This window comes from Panthera leo, chromosome A3 (assembly GCF_018350215.1).
Source record: "Panthera leo isolate Ple1 chromosome A3, P.leo_Ple1_pat1.1, whole genome shotgun sequence".
NCBI lineage: Eukaryota > Metazoa > Chordata > Mammalia > Carnivora > Felidae > Panthera > Panthera leo.
In genome coordinates this window covers 89,294,703-89,309,878 of record NC_056681.1, presented here as the reverse complement: position 1 = coordinate 89,309,878, position 15,176 = coordinate 89,294,703, and the positions used below count along the sequence as shown (strand labels likewise).

The 15,176-nt window shown below is 44.5% G+C and overlaps 1 protein-coding gene across 13 annotated transcripts in view; it reads left to right on the top strand.

Moving 5' to 3' along the window:
* The window catches only part of SFXN5 (sideroflexin 5), a 117,022-nt gene that overhangs the window by 7,703 nt on the left and 94,143 nt on the right, over window positions 1-15,176 (top strand). For 8 of the 13 annotated variants that reach the window (XM_042932691.1, XM_042932681.1, XM_042932689.1 and 5 more), the window contains exon 2: window positions 5,674-5,742. The exons of 1 other annotated variant lie outside the window; for it this stretch is intronic. In XM_042932691.1, coding sequence (XP_042788625.1) covers window positions 5,674-5,742 — 69 coding nt within the window. Of the gene's footprint in view, window positions 1-1,013; window positions 1,757-5,673; window positions 5,743-6,646; window positions 6,675-15,176 lie in introns of those variants that run through there. 4 more of the 13 variants (XM_042932680.1, XM_042932683.1, XM_042932678.1 and 1 more) reach the window with 3 other exon arrangements.

Below are 15,176 nucleotides of genomic sequence, written 5' to 3'. Positions count from 1 at the left end.
TTGTTTGGTGACATGCCCTATGGTTCCTCTGCTGTGTGGCCTCTCCCTCGCTGCAGTGAGTCAGTAGATGTGACTTTGTCAGACTATGTGTTTGTCCCTGGGGGTCTTAGGCTGATTGGATTAGTACATTGTCATCTGTGCTTGCGATTTATAACTCAGAACTCCTTTCCTGAATCTCAGGCCTATCTTTCCAGTGTTTATTGAAATTACATCTGGAAGGCCCTTTAAGTATTTCAAACTCACATGACCAATACAGAACTTTTATCTTCCCCTCCACTAAGTCAGTATGCTTCTTGTTTTCCTTGTCCTGGTTAATAAGCATTAGTATCTAACTAGAAATCAAGGCATTATCCATATTCTGTTCTTCTTCATTCCCGCCGTGAGTCAGCCAGCCCCTTGTTCTACCCCAGGACCCAGCGCGGTGCTGGGCACATAGTAGGTCCTGAGTAGCTATTTGGTGAATGAATGAATAAAACCACAAGTCTGGTAGTTGCTTTTCTTTTAATTTTTAAAAATTTCTAGGTGATGATACGTTTGCTAAGGTCTTGGGATGGGTCTATATCTCTGTTTGCCTTGCACTTCTCAGCTTAGTTATTTGCACATAGTAGGTATTTAATGTACATAGATTGGATAAATACAATAATATAGCTAGTTCCCCAGGTAACTAAAGTGATTATTTTTTCAAATTTGATTTTATTTATTTTGAGAGAGAGAGAGAGAGAACAAGAGAGCGCACACAGGGGAAGGGGGGAGCAGAGAGATAGCAAGAGAGAGAATCCCACGCAGTCTCTATATTGCCAGCCCAGTTTGGGGCTTGATCTCACAATCATGAGATCAGACCTGAGCTGAAATCAAGAGTTGGATGCTCAACTGCCTGAGCCACCAAGGTGCCCCTACAGTGATTATTTAAAAAAAAATTATCAGAACATTCCGGTCAAACCCTATCTGTTCTTGGCCTTGCCCTCTTTTTTCTGAAATGTCTTTTATCACACTTCAGTCCCTCCTTTGGCTGACAGTGGTGCAGTTTCTGACTCTGGCCTTCATGCGTCAGAACCCTTGCTGATACCCTTCTCTGCTTGGTAAACTCGGCTGTCCACCCACTCCAGAGCCTCTGGGAAGCCTCCTTGACTCATGAGGGAGAAATCATCTGTGTCCCCACTGTACTTATAATGCTTCATTTAAGCTCTGGTCACAGTATTTTGTATTTATTTGTTTACTTGTGTTTCTTGATGGACTCGGCTTCTTGAATGCTTATCCAAGAAGCGTTCCCTGAGCCCAACTCAGAAGAGGGTGTAGATATCTGTGGAGCAAAATGTTTTTCCTGGGATTCTCTCTTAGTGGCTGGGTGGAGAGTGACACAGGGGACCAGCAGGGCTAGGACAGGGTGAAGACAGTGCCAGACCACAGGGCAGTCAGAAGCTAGACGTCTTCACCCACCATCTTCAAGAGGTTGCTTTACTCAGGCCCATCTTCCAGGCTCTCACCTCTGCCCCTGCTGCTCCTCTTCCTTCCTTGAGCCACCATCTGCCATACGTTTGTCCCTTTGAAGTCCTCTCCCTTCAGAGCCCTGGCTGGGCTCCATTCTCTCCAGGCAACCTCCAGGCCATAGACTGCTCACCTGCTCACTCATTCATTCTTGTGACAGGTGTGTTGCTGGAGCCCCTTCTAGGTATGAATCACGAGACCAGGAGCCAAGGAGGATGAGGAGATGGAAAGAACAGCCAACAGCCCGCCTCCTTCAGGAGCTTATAATCAAGTAATATATTAGATAGTATTTTAAATTAAATATATGTTTTTATTTTATTATTTTTTAATTTTTTAAGGTTATTTATTTATTTTGAGAGAGACAGAGACAGCATGAATGGGAGAGAGGCAGAGAGAGAGGGAGAGAGAATCTCAAGCAGGCTCTGCACTGCCAGCATGCGCCCAGTTCAGGGCTCGAACTCATGAAACCGTGAGATCACGGCCTGAGCCGAAACCGAGAGTCAGACGCTTAACCGACTGAATTAAATATATATTTTAAAAATAGAATATTACTTTTATGTATTGTATATAATGCTGATTTTTTTCATTTTAAAAAGAAATAAAAACCATCCATATTCCTATTACTCAGAGTCAATCTCTGTTAACGTTTTAATGTATTTTCATCTAACTTAAAATAATTCTCTACTTTTTATTTTGAAGTAGTTTGTATTACAGAAAAGTCGCAATAAGAATAAAGAACTTTTGGGGCGCCTGGGTGGCTCAGTCGGTTGAGTGTCCGACTTTGTCTCAGGTCATGATCTCACAGTTTGTGGGTTCAAGCCCCGCATCAGGCTCTGTGCTGACTGCTTGCTCAGAGCCTGGAGCCTGCTTCAGATTCTGTCTCCTTCTCTCTCTGCCCCTCCCCCGCTCACACTTTGTCTCACTCTGTTTCTCAAAAATAAATAAAATGTAAAAAAAAAAAAAAATTAAAAAAAAAAAAGAATAAAGAACTTTCAGGGGCACCTTGGTGGCTCAGTCGGTTGAGCTTCTGACTTCGGCTCAGGTCATGATCTCATGGTTCGTGGGTTCAAGCCCCCCATCGGGGTCTGTGCTGATAGCTCGGAGCCTGGAGGCTGCTTTCGATTCTGTGTGTGTCTCTCTCTCTGCCCCTCTGCCGCACATGCTCTGTCTCTCTCTCTCTCAAAAATAAATAAACATTAAAAACATTAAAAAAAAAAAGAATAAAGAACTTTCCTATACTCTTTGCCTAGATCCACCAGTTTTTAACATTTTGCCACACTTCCTTTTTTATTCTTTTTATCTGCGGATGATCATAAAGTCTGGAAACATAGCAAATATGCATGATATCACCAAAGACATTTTCAGTCTGTAAAGAAAATAAAAGTATCTACATTTCCAGATTGTATTGCCACCTTCTCTACTTACACATGCTATTGTTTCTCAGCCGTTTGAGAGTAGCTTATATTCATTTGTCTCCCTACTACTTAGTGTAACACAAGAATGAGGACATTCTCTTACATTTCTGTCTTAGTTCATTCAGTCTGCGGTAACAAAAATACCATAGACTGGGTGGCTTGTAAACAACAGAAATTAATTTCTCACAGTTCTGGAGGCTAGAAGTCTAAGCTCAAGGCACTGGCAGATTCGTCGTCTGGTGACAGCTTGAGCCCTGGTTCATAGACAGCCATCTTCCGTGTTCTTGCATGGCAGAAGGGGTGAGGGGGCCCTCTGAGGTCTCTTCTATAAGAGCACTAGTGTCATTTCGTGTCAAAAGGCCCCACCTCAAAATTCCATCACATTAGGTGTTAGGTTAAGATAGGAATTAGGGGAGGGACACAAACATCCAGTGTCTAGCAATAGCCTCAAGTGTAGTTATTACATTTAGAAATTTAAGATGGCTATAATACTTTTATTAAGCTATGATCCCTGTGCCAATTTTGTCAGTTCTCTCAGTAATGTCCTTGAGGACACTTTTCTGTGCTTCAGTCCAGAATCACATATTACATTTAGGTGTCTTGTCTCTTCAGTGTCCTTTCACGTGGACCAGGTCCTCAGTCTTTCTTTGTCTTTATGACATGGACATATTTGATGAACAAGCCTGGTTATTTTATGGCATACTGCTCAGTTTGGGTTTGTCTGGTGTCTCCTTATGATTAGATTCAATCCCTCCAGAATACTATTTGAGTGACACTGTGAACTTCTCAGGGTGTCACATCTAGAGGCACACAATGTCCATCTGCCCCTCATTGGTCCCTTTAACACGTCCCCATCATTTTGTGGGCTGGCACTTCATTACTTTCTGACACAACGAGATGTACCAGGTTCATCTTGTGCCTTCCCTTCCCTGGCCCTGGAATCAGCCACTTCTCTAAGGAACCCTGGTTCATTTTAGTAGATCAGGGTCTGGATGTCATTCTGTCTCTTTGTTATCCACTTACCGTCCATCTAGCTCTATTTATCTCCTTGGCTTTTTTCTTTTTAAAGTTTATTTATTTACTTAGAAAAAGCATGTGAGCAGGAGAGGGGCAGAGAGCGAGGGAGAGAGAGAGAGAGAGAGAGAGAGAAAGAGAGAGAGAGAGAGAAAGAGAATCCCAAACAAGCTCCATGCTGTCAACGCAGAGCCCGCCGGGGGGCTCAATTGCACGAACAGTGAGATCATGACCTGAGCAGAAATCAACAGTCAGATGCTTATCCAACTGAGCCATTGAGATGCCCCGTATCTCCTTATTTTTTTGAGTTGGAATTATCCTGTTTGTATGCATTCCACAAAATCAGAAGCCTATTTTCATGTCATAAATGTCCAAGAACATTTCAAATGGCTGGAGAGTGTTCAATCATGTGATTGGACTGTTATTTGCTCACCATCCACCTTTGCAAATACTGCAGCGGTGAGCACCCTCAGCATTCACATCTTACCGCACCTCTGAACGTCTCTGTTTCCTGAGACTAGATACTTAGAGGGGAAATTTTGCCAGGACAACAATGTGAGCATTATGTACACGTGGGGAAAATGGTTGAGACCATTTGAGTTATAAGAGGTCCGAGAAGCAACGTTTTAGTTAGGAACAATGCCGAAGCTTGACCTGCTCTGTGAACTGCAGCGCCTCAGTGGGGGTGGATGTAGGAGGTGGAGAGGGTCCTCCATGCAGGGGGCGTCACAGCGAGCAGAGAGATGGAGGCAGCATGGGGCCTGGCGTGCGCAGGGGACTTTCAGGGGACTATTGCAGGACTTTATTAGGAAGGGTAAGGAGCAGGAGGCTATAGGATCTGGTGTCCTAATGAGCAAGGGGAGGGAGGGAGGGAGTGTGGAGGTATCTGCTTCCTTCGCCATGCAGAGGACGGTGCTGGGGGAGCGGTGGGGCTCCAGTGCAGATTTGGGGTAGAGCCTGGAGTGTAGTGAGGCACCAACCCCCGGTATTTGTGGCTTCCCCTTTGTCCTCCAGCTTGGCATCTTCTCACCTCCCATTGAGCTTGGCTTTTTCCCTAAGGCAGAGGGCCCAGGAGCAGTGGTGCCTGTTGCCTGGTTTCCTTTCATTGTGCGCTAATGCCTGTGGCCTGCTTTGCACAAAGCCCTGTTTTTCTGGGGCCCCTGCTCTGGGGTGAGGCCAGGGCAGGCAGGCCCTGTCCTGAGCCTCACAGCAGCTCCAGGGCTATGGGTATAGGAGGGCGTAAGGGGAGTGAGCTGGGCACTGTCATGCCTGAGCTTTGCCCGTGGAGAGATTTCCTCGGGGACAGAGCCTGAGCTGGACCTTGGAGAGGGACCCTCCTTCACTGGAGACGTCCAAAGCAAGGCAGGGAGGCTGTGGTGGACAGGGAAGGCCAGGAGAGGGCTCGGCCCAGGTCTCACCTTTAGCCTGTGTGCTCATGGGTGCTTGGGAGCAGTGGGAAGCTGGGAGTGGATCTCAGGGAATTTGGGGAAGTGAGAGGAAAATGCGAGGCATTTTTGAAGAGCAGCTGAGACAGTCATTGAGTGTCTTAATGGTCTTTATGGGTTGACTTTAAAAAGACTTCAGACCTGGGAGGCCCTCAGGTCACTGAGAAGCAAGGTCTCATTGGCACTCATCACATGGGGAGTCCTGGGGACTGTGGGACCCCAATAATAAGTGTAGGCTGTGGGGTGTGGTCCATGGGGTTTAGAGGATGATCTCCAGTGGCTGACCTGCTCTCCTCTCCCACCTCCTTCCCCAGACATCCTTCTATGGCCGCTTCAGGCACTTCTTGGATATCATTGATCCTCGCACACTCTTTGTCACTGAGGTAAGTCCTGGATGTCACTCTCACTAGAGCCCCCCGGCCCCTTTGGAAGATCCATGGGTCACTTGTGTGTATGCTTTATACACATTGTCTCATTCCGTTTGCATCTTACGACATCCCTTCAAGGTAGATATATCGCATCGTTATTATTTCCAACTCTAATAAAGTTATTACCCAGCACATAAATGACATGCTCATTAGAAAAGTTCACATGGCACAGGTGTGTTTAAATGAGAAAGTATCCTTGATGTACTCTCCCTACCCAGCTCCCTCCTGTCGTAGGTAATGTCAGGTTCGTTAAGGTATAGTTTACCTTTTGCATGTGTACCATTCTGCGTTTCAACAAACAGATTCAGTCATGTATCTACCACCACCATGAAGCTGTAGGACGCTCCCAATCACCCTAAAATGTTCGCTCATGCCCGTTTGTAAAGTTGATCTCCCTCGTTCCTGCCAACCTCTGGCAACCACTCGTCTGTTTTCTGTCTGTATTGTTTTCCTGTTTAAAATGCCATATAAATGGAATACTACAGCACGTAGCCTTGTGTGTCTGGCTTCTTTTCCGAAGCGTAATGTTTTCGAGATTCATCCACGTTGCCGTGTGTGTATCATTGGTTCATGACTTCTTATTGCTGAGTAGTATTCCACTGAGAGGTTGTTCCAGAATGTGTGTATCCATCCACTTGTTGATGAACACCTGGGCTGTTTCCAGCTTGGAGCTATTGTAGATAATATACTATGAGCATTCTTTGTGTGGACGTATGTTTTCATTTCTCTTGAGTAAGTAACTAGGAATGGAGCGCTAGTTCATATGGTAAGTGTGGTAAGTGTATGTTTCTCTTCATAGGAAGCTGCCAAACCATTGTTGAGAGTGGCTCTACATTTAACATCCCATCTGCAATGTCCCAGTGATTCCACATCCTCACCAACATGTGGTATCATCACATTTAAATTTATCGCCAAGTCTATTTTAGCCATCATATGTCTTTATAGCCTTTGTATGTGTGTAGCAATGCATGCACATATAAAAAAGCAAATATTTGTTAAGCCCTTAACTGTGAGCAGGGCAGTGTGTTAAGCAGTTTACATGCGTTAGCTCATCAGATTAACTCAAAGCATCCCTACGAGGTAGATGTTATTCTAAGTTCCATTTTACAGATGAGGAAACAGACAGAAGTTAAATCTCATGCACATGGTGCTGGCCAGTGGTGGAGCCAGTGTATGAACTCAGGTAAGCTTGTCTCCGGAACCCTTATTCTTAGCCAGTTTGTAACCTGTTCAGGTAATAATCCCAAGATTACTCAGCTGGCAGAAGGCTTGAGCTCCCTCACCGGGGCCCCACCTATCCCGAGGAAGGTCTTGAGCCTTGAGTTGTGCACTTCTCTGCACGTCTTCTCTGTGTTGAGCATTGGATTGCTTCCGCCCTGGAGTTGATCCCTCTGGGAGGTAAAAGCCATCATGGAAAGAAGCACAAGGCCTTCTGGGCACCTGGGCTTAGAACCATCTCCAGTGGGGGATGCGGTCCAGTATCACTAAATATGAGAATTACCCTGTTGTGTGCTTTCCAACAACATGTCAGTGAGAACAAAGGGCTCCAGTATTTTACTGGCTGACTTTACCTGCCCCTCTGGGTCTACCGCCTCGAAAGCACAGGGCTGCTATACTCTGGGCTCTGTCTGGATTCTCCTGAGGAGTAATCGATATGACTACACAACAATTTGGGAAATCACCAAGCTAGAGAAACTACTTACCTAGCCTAGGTGATGTGACTTTCTAGAAAGCTCCAGAATAGCACAAAACCGGATACAATTGTAACATGAATCCCAACAAAAATGCCACCTGCTTGATGGAGAAGGCCGCAGAGGCCAGTGCTTAACTCAAAGGATAGGAGTGCTAATGATGGGTTTGAGACACATTGAGAAATGGTGGAGGACGACAGAAGGTCAGGAGGTACTTCGTGCTCCCCAGATTACCATGAGAAGGCGGGGGCTTTGGGGATAGATGGGCAGCTACAGGGCAGCATGCCAGCTGTGCCAGGGGACCCACATCCTCATTTCTCTCCAGTCCACCCTCTTCTCGTTCCCAGACCATTTCACTTGCCACTCTCCTCCTGGTGCCACATCTTTCTTGCATTTTGAAAGGCCCCAATATTCCTGTACATCACTAAACCATTTTTGACCTGTTTCCCCTATCAGCAATTCACTTGTCAAAGCTACCTATTTACTAACTGGAAAATAACCAGTACAACAGTAATTTTGTAATAGTTTTCAAAATTCACCTGTCCTCCTCCCCTCATCAAAGATTCTGAAAGGCTTCCCAGAAAGACCCACACCTCCCTCCCTGCTACATCCCAGTTGGGGACTGTTTTCCAACACTACATGCTGGCCTTTTGGAAAGTTTTTGCCCACAGAAGATCATCTTCTAAGCCCTAAAAACTCTGGAAGGGCCATGAGTGGGGCATCCAGGCCTTCACTGGCTCTAGTCCATGCAGGTTGCTTAGCAAGGCCATCTGCATGGAAGCAATGAGAAATTAGAAGCTGAGAGGAGAGTCTCTTACCTGATGCTCTCCCCCAGGAACTGTGGCACTACCAGAGGGGCCACTCTCCTCTCTGCTGAGCTCAGTCCACAGACCATGGTTCATGCCTACAGAGCACTGTTTCTCTCCCAGGGCTTTTTGCTGGTGTTCTGGCAGGGATTGTGGGGTGGTCCCAGCTGGAAGAGACCTAGACAGGTCTCTTTGCCTGTGAGAGTAATAGGTTTGTGGAGCCATGAGGAGGTGGTTCTGGAAGCTGGAGGTTCTTGAGGTAGAAAGATCCTGGGCAGCGTGAGCCGTCTGGTGACTTGGTTCTTAGAGGCATTAGCCAAGTCGATGGATAGACTCCTCTTGAGAGAGTTTTGCAGCGATTTGTTTGACATTTATAACTGACCAACCTTTAAAAAGATCCCAATCCTTATATGTGTGATGAGGCAGAGGACATTTTATTCACCGTAGGAAGAAGGCTGTCTTTGTCATAAGAATGTCTTGAGCAAGGCTTCAGAGGAGGAAGACGTTTGTCTGCTTGACGCAGGGGGAAGAATTGTCCTTTTTGATCGTGGCAAGAGAGGGGAGAGAGAAGGAAGAAGAGGGAGAAACAGTGGAAAGGAGAGCAAGCATCTGGGATGAGCTGAGAGGCCAGTGGCTGGGGCCCTCTTGAGACTGCTCATGCCTCCTTGGTTGTGAAATTTGTTGACATGGTGTACTTTTGTCCCCTCTGCCTGTTCCTGGAAAGTTGTCAGTAAAGTCTGCCTGGTTCATGAAATCTCTGCAGGAGTAGATTATTTGGGAGGATCTTGAGGCTAGGAGTCTCTTGTCAGGGTGCAGTGTGTCCAGGATCAGACCTGAGGAAGCAAACCACCAGGAGTTGGCAGAAGCCCCACTGTTGGCTTTCCACCTAGGTCATGGAATTAGATTTAGACCTCTAAAGGTCTAAAGGTGTACCAGCTGACATCGAACTTACTTTTATTTATGTATTTTTAAGTTTATTTATTTTAAGAGAGACACAGAGAGAGAGAGTGCAGGCAGAGCTGAGGGGGCGGGTAGTGGGGGACAGAGGATCCAAAGTAAGTTCTGTGCTGACAGCAGAGAGCTGGATGCAGGGCTCGAGCCCACAAACCGTGAGATTATGACCTAAGCTGAAATCAGGCACTTAACTGACTGAGCCACCCAGGCGCCCCTGAAGTTACTTTTAATTTTGGACTGAAGATGAAAGGAATTTGCTATTATGAATTAAATAATTATTTAAGGGAATGAATGGTTGACAGATTATCATCCTGAAGGACAGAGAAAACTAACTGCAATAGTGTTAATAACACAGACTCAGGACTAGTTTTGGTGTAGTAATCTGAAACCGGGGTATATTGTAGGATAGAATAGATAAGTAATTATATTGATGTTGGGAACCAGGGTTCTCACTGTGGAAGTAGGAGGATACAAATCTGGAGCAGGGGAAAGGACAAAGAACTACGTGATGTTGCACTGAATTGGAGGTATGGATATGAACTCATGACCCCCCTCCCCCACCACACACACACATTTGTGTTTATATTTTCCAGTTTCCTGGCTCTTTTCACTGAAAGGGCCTAGAAGCAATGACACCTGGTAACAGTGAACACATTTAGCACTCAGATCTTGGTTTCTAAGTACCAGTACCCACTAATAGAAATCAGGGATTCTTGGAGAGGTGGCGAAATCCACATTTGGGGCAAGAGGAGCTGCTACAGAATGTGGGAGGGTGCTCAAAGAATGGAGTCACAGGAACTAGCTTGAAAGGAAACCCACCAGTCACATTTGGGAGAATTTGAACGTTAAGAAGAATACAATGGGTTATTCACCCTTCAGTTATCCACCCTTCAGTTATAACACACTGAAGAATGATAATAATGGCAATAATAATAAATGCAGGAGTCAATAATAACAACAAGAAGGAGGAGGAGAAATCCATCAGTCCACAGTCCACTAGAAGTGTGGGAGGGGGAAGCTCATCTTCACAGAAGAATGTCAGCTGATAAATGTAGTAGGAAATAGTCATTGTGTAACCCTCAATGAAATAACTGCCTCTGACCAGGATCATTAATGGATGCTGCTCGCATAGAGTAATGAGTTGTAGGCAAACAGGATATCCGGATGTTTTCAAGTAAGTGTCACCCTGAAGATAGTTAGCAAGGGGGAAAAGTTACCTTTACTGTGAAGAGCTTAGAGGACATTGCTTTAACCAGGTGGCCAAACTTAGCATCATTGGCCATGAAAAACTGACATTATATGCCTTCTGATGTGATATGATTCTGGTAGTAATCCCTAAATACTGGAATATATGAAAACCTAAAGAAGAAAATAAAAACAGCCCATAATCCTACCTGCCAGAAATAATCACCATTGACATTTTGGTATATGCATATGTGCAAAATTAGGATGATTTATGTAATATGTGTATATATATCTATCTCTTTATATAGAATAGAGAGAGAATCATATATGATATATATGTTTACATAACATATATGTATACATAATATATACTCTTTTTTCCATGCAGCATATCATGAACATTCTTCCTTGTCATTAAATGTCATTACAAAATATATTTAATAACCATGTGGTTATTCTATAATGCACTTAATAATTTTCTCTATTGTTGACCACTTGGGTGGTTTCAAGTCTTTTGCCATTATAAGTAGTATTGCAGTATATATCCATGTACATAAATCTCCCCATATTTCTCTTTATTTTCTTTGGATAAATTCCTACAAGTGGAATTTCTGAATGGAAGACTTTTTTTTAATGTTAAAAAAAATCTTCATTTATTTTGAGAGAGAGAGAGAGACAGAGAGAGAGAGAGAAGGAGAGCACATGAGCGGGGGAGGGGCAGAGAGAGAGACAGAGAGAGAGAGACAGAGAGAAAATCCTAAGCAGGCCCCACACTGCCAGTGCAGAGCAGTGCAGAGCCTGACTCGGGGCTCAGTCTCATGAATCGTGAGATCATGACCTGAGCCGAAATTAGGAGTCGGACGCTTAACTGACTGAGCCTCCCAGGCACCCCTCTGAAAGAAAGACATTTTAAGGCTTTTCATATATATTGCCAGTTTACCCTGTAGATTATACCAAGCTGTGCCAAGATCATATCAGTTTATAGTCTCAATAATAGTGAGGATATCCATTTATATTTTATTTTTTATCAACTACTTTTTAATCATAATATTTCTCTACACTTAAAAAACTTTCAGTATAATTAACATACAGCATTATATTAGTTTCAGGTGTACAATATAGTAATTCAACAATTCTGTTACTCAGTGCTCATCATAATAAGTGTACCCTTAATCTCTTTGAGGATGCCCATTTATTTAAATGCCTTCTAGACAGCATCTGATATTCTAATTTTAAAGTCTTTAATTGAAGTTTTAATAGTAAATATCCAAATGTCGCTTTTTTTTATTCAATTTTTTATTGATTATTTATAAAAATGTAAGTGTAAACATAAAGCTCGTTTATCCCTCTTTGGGATTTTTACAGAAACTGAAAGAGTGCCAAAATTTATAACATTATCTTCTACCTAAAACAGCTTTGTAAACACAGTTTTCATCCTGTTTATAAGATCTTTGATAGCTTCCCAGTGACAAGTTACTGTTTTGTTTTGTTTGAATCCAAGTTAGTTAACATGTAGTGTAATAATGATTTCAGGAGTAGAATTTAGTGATTCCTCACTTACATATAACACCCAGTGCTCATCCCAACAGGTCTCCTCCTTAGTGCCCTTCACCGCTTTAGCCCTTCCCATCCAACACCCCCTCCAGCAACCTTCAGTTTGTTCTCTGTATTTAAGAGTCTCTTATGGTTTGCCTCCCTCTCTGGTTTTATATTATTTTTAGTCAGTCAGACAAAGACAAATATCATATGATTTCACTCATATGTGGAATTTAAGAAACAAAACAGATGAACATAAGGGAAGGGAACCAAACGTCAGTACCTTTATACACTTTAAGTTCTTGCCTATCTGCATGCATTTTTGGCATACTATTACACTGAACAGTTTTTATTTGCCTTTTTCATTCATTTCCAAGTCTTTATAATTATTTATTTGTATATTTTTAAATGTTTATTTTTGAGGGTGCAAGCAGGGGAAGGGCAGAGAGAGGGGGACGGAGGGTCCAAAGTGGGCTCTGAGATGTCAGTCTGACAGCAGCGAGCCTGATGTGGGCTCAAACACACGAACCGGTGACATCATGACCTGAGCTGAAGTCAGATGCTCAACCAACCAAGTCACCCAAGTGTCTCCACAATTTTTTAAAATCGAGTTTTAAAGTCTAAATAACCGTCCCTGGTTAGACCCTTAGATCTAACAGCATAGGCGGTGCTTTTCCAAGAAAAATAGTCTCAAACCTATCACTTTTCACTTCAGCTACATTTATTTTCTAGAATAAATTCCCAAGAGTAGGCTATCTAGGCTGGAGGCCATGATTGTTTCTAAAGCTCTTTGGGGTAGCTGGATGGGTTTCTTTTCTGAGGGGTTATACTTCCTGTCATGCTGCCAGAATTATATGGGTTTACCTCTCAAGGGCCCCTTGAAGGTGATCAGAGGTCAGCCACAGGGAAAGCAGAACCCCTCCCCATATGTCCCTGGTTTCCCCTTCCCTGGGGCCTCCCTGAGGGTGGCCTGGGGCGGGGAAGCCAAGGACCAATCTCAGCACAGATGTTTAACCCTGGGGGTCCCAGGACTACTGGGAAGGAACAGGAGAGTATAGGAAGGCTGAAGGAAGACAAGAGAAAGGCTTGGGACCCTGTCTGCCTATAAATCATTATCTTCTGCAAGTCCCAGCAATTGGGACCACGGTAAGAATGATTCAAGCAGTCTTTTGGGTGAGGGGAGAATGCGTGGCTCTCTGCCCTGGGCAGGTGCAAGACTGACCCAGGTAAGAACAATCAGACACTGAGCAATCAAGGCATGATGCGACATAAGCTGCTGCCCCCACCTCCTCCCGCTTCCCTACCAGCCATCCCTGCTCCGGTCTCTCATGCACACCCCCCTCTGCCAGTTCATTCTCCCCTGGCCTCGGACGCTGTTTTTCTAATTTTAATTTTAATTTTAATTTTAATTTTAATTTTAATTTTAATTTTGTTTGTTTATTTATTTATTTATTTCAGTTCTGCAAACTTTGGGACTTCCAAACTCTCCACTTTGCCTGAAACGCCCATGTTTCAATGCTCCAGTTTCTCTGTGTCGGGCTGGGCATGGCTTTGAGTGAGAGTAAGGAAGGACCTTCCTACCCTTGCCTGGGGTGCCCTGCCCCAGTAAGCATCAACTTTGGGGGATGCAGGCATTGCTGTGAACTCACTGGGAGACGACCCTTCTTTCAGTTATTGTTATGAGGACAGGAGGGTCTTCCATGATGATGTCTTTTCTTTTTAATGTTTTCATTTATTTTTGAGAGAGAGAGAGAGCAAGGGAGGGGCAGAGAGAGAGGGTACAGAGGATTTGAAGCAGGCTCTGTGCTGACAGCAGACAGCCTGTTGTAGGGCTCGAACTCACTAACTGTGAGATCATGACCTGAGCAGATGTTGGACGCTTAACGGACTGAGCCACCCAGGTGCCCCTTCCATGCTGATATCTTGTAGAATTGCCCCAGAACTGGGGTTGAGGGATTTGAGGCTCCTAGGTGCCTTCCACCCCTATGTAACCCTGGACATGGAAATACCCTTCCTTTTCTGGCCCCAGTTATTTCAGAGGAGGGAGGTGGCCTAGATGGTTCTATGATAGATATATGCAAAGGGGTATTCTTATCTACATCCTGTGTAAACAGTACAGTCTCTTGTAATTCTGGGATTTTGTCAAACCAGCATCACCATCGAGGGACTTTGGTCTGTGGCTTTGGAACCTGGATTCCTAACCCTGACCATACCTTTCACCTCTCCCCCCAGCAACCTCAGTCACTCATTTTTGGTTAAATCCCTCTGATATGTGGCCCCATGTTAAGATGGACAGGGGTGAGTGGGTCCTGTGGATCTGCAAAGTACCTAAAACCAGCCCCCTGGTCCCTGCTGTGCAATCTCTGACAGACAAGGACACATAGATGCTTAAGGGGTCAGGGACCTCAGAGAGATGCAGATCAAATAAATGCACTGACCATTGAGAGGAGAAGGAGAACATTTCTGGAAGATTCATGGAGAAGATGGCTCTGAGCCTGGAAGCATAGTTGGGGATGGTCATAGACTGTTGGGGAGCAAGAGTGTCCTGATAAAGCAAACAGTATGGGCAAGGCCAGGAGGTGGGAACATGCAGGCACCGCCCAGACAGTGATGGTCCCTTTACCAGATGTGAGGGTGAAATATTTCTGAGTGCTACTCATATCCTGATCAGGTGCTATCACTGCCACCATGTGTTTAATATATTAAATATTCTTATGGTAAATACTTATGTCATTTTTGACATCCTCTCTGTTAGCAAAGCAGGGATTACATGCAGTCTGCATTTAGTTTGAGGGTGGGCTATGGTGCCCCCCCCAAAAAAAAAAGATTAGGGTTTTTTCCCCCAAGTTTTTAAATTTTATTTATTTTGAGAGAAAGAGAGAGAGCATGAGCGGAGGAGGGGCAGAAAACAAGAGAGAGAGAGAGAGAGAGAGAGAGAGAGAGAGAGAGAGAGAATTCCACACAGTCTCTGTATTGTCAGCAAAACCCAATGTGGGGCCAAACTCATGAACAGCGAAATCATGACCCGAGCCAAAACCAAGAGTCAGATGCCCAACGGACTGAGCCATCCAGGTGCCCCATGTTTTTTTTTTTTTTTCTTTTTTTTAATGTTTATTTATTTTTGAGAGAGAGAGAGGACAGAGTAGGAGGGGCAGAAAGAGGGGACAGGGGATCCGAAGTGGGATCTTCGCTGACAGCAGCGAGCCCGATGTGGGTG